Genomic DNA, 3,140 nt, shown 5'->3' with positions numbered 1-3,140 from the left:
TGCCACAGGCAGACTACAGAACATAACAGAACTGTGCACAACACAAGCTGCAAGTAGAATGGTTTCACACATTAAAAAAATAATAATGCAAAAAACTTTAGGGACTGAAAAAAGAAGAGATTGAGAAGAAAAACATCACAGAGGTATGTGTGAGCACAAGTACATATACTGCCCTGCTGAAGAATACACACAGTTGGGGTGAAAATTCAACAACTGGTTACAACTGCAAACATCTGCTTAACTAACCTCATCTCCCACCCTCCTACCCAGGCATCATGCTTATATTAACCCACAAGGGAATACTTCATTAAGAGATGTGGCCAGTACTGACTGCTTAAGTCAGTCAAGAAGCCGAACAAATAATACACCAGACTTGAAAGACAAAAGCTGCCATGGTAAGGTCTACATTGCTAAAACTAAGAAACAGCTTACTTGACAATCAGCTTGAACAGATTTTCCTCAGCTTGAATCTCTCGAACAGCATAAAGATCTTTTAGTGAAAATTCCAGGAATGCTCTGTGATCAGTCTCATCTTCACATTTTTTAATTTTTTGTCCTTTACTGTTGCTGACAGAATTTGCCTCAATGTACAACAAGAACATACACTTATCGTTCTTATTTCTAGAGGCTCCTGTTAAATGACAAAGACAGTCAAAAGTAGGAAGGCAATTAATTTAGTTCAGAAATATTAAAAACCACATGCTCAAACTGCTAAACACTTTAATTAAAAATATGAGCTAAAGTCCAGTCACAGTTTCTAGATGCAGGACGATGTAGTTCTAGGACAATACACTGCTAATTGTATTTGTACAACTTTTTTTCAAAGCCTGATACAAAGCCAGAAAAATGACACGATGAGCTTCCTTTACTTTTAAAATGCTGGTTCATCTTCTTACAGTTAGACACAGAGTCAGGGACTTATCTGAAATATGCAATCAATTTTATTTTAATTACATTTTAGAATAATTATTTTAATTAAATTAAATTCATTATTTAGAAACACAAATGACACCGTTAAAAAAACCCTGATATTATATGAGACTTTAAAACTACTAGCTTAGTCTGAATAGATGCATACTACATTTTACTCCTAAAATACTTGTTAAAGTTGTATAGTAAGAAAGATGAGAAAAAATGCTATTAAAAAGAATGCAACACTATCTACCTCCTTAACAGAAGAATTACTGAACTATTATAATAACACCTTCAAAAACTGATAGGTCATCAGAATTCTTTGTACACAGTTCATTACAGATCACCAGAGAACTTCAGAAGAGAGGATCCGTAAGGTTTACGCAAGCACAGAAGTGAGTCATTAAAGAGATTGCACAGTTATAAGTGTACCCATAACATTTATTTTAACCCTGATAACAATCTGCTTGAAATGAAAGATGAAAACTGTCAAAAAGCTAATCTCAAAGAGACCATTTTAGACACAAGCCTGGCAAGCAGGCCTTGATCTCAACGCCTTGTTTCCTTTAGCAGTGTATAGCAAACTTTTCAAGCCAAATGACTTACTGGAACATCAGAAGCCTGTTGTGGGAATTCAGACCTCAACACAGAGGGCTACTGCACTGCAGATTGCATGAGAGTCAGTGTAGATTGGTACCATGATATACACAGCTGCTCCTACAATTTACTTTATTAACTTAGTTTTTTCCTTTCTTCTTTTCACTACTAGGGCACCTACCTGTTCAACAATTTCCCCTTGTACACTTAGTAATTTTCTCAGCAGTGAATAGATGTGCTTTGAGAGATCAAATCAATGACCAATTAACAAAACTATCCTTTTTAATTGCATGCAAGATATACATGAGGTTAAGGGGAAAAAACTCCCAAGCAAATGAAACTTTAAACTACATGTGCTGTACCTTCTTCAGAGTTTGACACCTTGACAATTCCCGTAATTGTGACTATATCTCCTGGAACACAACTGTCCACAAGATCCTGAACAAGCTCACATTCTATGGTGCGAGGAATTCGACCTGCTTCTCGCTGATCATCAGACATGAGTTCCTGGACCCTACAATATAAAGAATTGCACCAGTCTGTAACGTTTCCATTTAAACTCTTCTATCAAAAGTCCTCAAAAAATTTGCTTCAAAACTGTACTTCTGGTGTCATAAGACAGGAGATGATAGTAACACACTGATAATCCTGAAAATAATGATGTAAAATAGAAAAGTCTCCAGCTTTCAAAGTCAGAAAACTCCAAAAATGTTGAGTGCTTGCAGGACCAGGGTTTTAATATACAATTCACTTTTTCTTAAACATATGCTCCAAACAGCATTTCCAAAGAGTCACAACTTTATTAATGCTATATAAAACTGTCAACTCTAATATCACCTTACAACTCAGTGAAATACAATCACATAACAGCTTACACATAAAAACTCTCTTTTCCTGTTCCCAGCTCTCTGAATGTAATGCATACAGGGATACTGGCATGGGCAGATCTAGGATTTTGAAAAGCAGAGTGCAGATGGTGTGGTGCCTCATGATATATATTTTTTTCCTCAAACAACATATTTTTCTCCACTTAAAAAGAAATTAGAAGCTTTACTAATAAGTTAGGGGTCCAGGGTTATATTATTAAGTGTAAGACTTAAGGAAAAACAATTAGAACTTTAATGGAATGTGCAGTAATTTGCTATATTATGTATAAAATACAACAAACTATGTAAACAATAAAATATATTATTTCCTTAGTTCTGTAGCCATTAAATGTAAATCTCCTTTTTTCAGATTTATAACTCAAATTCTAGCCTTCTTGAACATCCTGATAATGTATTCCATGCTTCACTGAAACATGTGTCTGCATCTGAGTTAGTTTCTACACCTGAGTTAATATTTTTACCTAGAATGAAAAACAGTATTCAGGGCTGAGAAATAGGAGCTACTTTACCAGGAGCAGCTAACACACAGCTGCATTGCAGAAGAAAGGCTGGTTTGATTAGCACAGCATCAGGACCATTAAAAAGGAGAGGGTCATTAAAACCTATGGAATGAAGAGTTTAGAAGGGATCAGGTAGAATTAGAATGAGCCACGAAGTCAAGTGACTCCATCACTGCTACTGTTACTGCCTAGCAGTTGGCTTTAAAATTTGGGTGGACTAGAGTCAAAGGGAGGGTCCACTTAT

At 35.7% G+C, this 3,140-nt stretch overlaps 1 protein-coding gene across 5 annotated transcripts in view; it reads right to left on the bottom strand.

Moving 5' to 3' along the window:
• The window catches only part of MCM8 (minichromosome maintenance 8 homologous recombination repair factor), a 39,186-nt gene that overhangs the window by 20,426 nt on the left and 15,620 nt on the right, over positions 1-3,140 (bottom strand). For all 5 annotated transcript variants that reach the window (XM_019516202.1, XM_019516206.1, XM_019516203.1 and 2 more), the window contains exons 9-10: positions 1,872-2,023; positions 433-631 (exon numbers count right to left, since the gene is read on the bottom strand). In XM_019516202.1, coding sequence (XP_019371747.1) covers positions 433-631; positions 1,872-2,023 — 351 coding nt within the window. The remainder of the gene's footprint in view (positions 1-432; positions 632-1,871; positions 2,024-3,140) is intronic.

Source organism: Gavialis gangeticus, unplaced genomic scaffold (assembly GCF_001723915.1).
Source record: "Gavialis gangeticus isolate Ggan-Ray unplaced genomic scaffold, GavGan_comp1, whole genome shotgun sequence".
Classification (NCBI taxonomy): domain Eukaryota; kingdom Metazoa; phylum Chordata; order Crocodylia; family Gavialidae; genus Gavialis; species Gavialis gangeticus.
The sequence above is the reverse complement of the archived record's forward strand: the minus strand, read 5'-3'. Positions and strand labels throughout refer to the sequence as shown.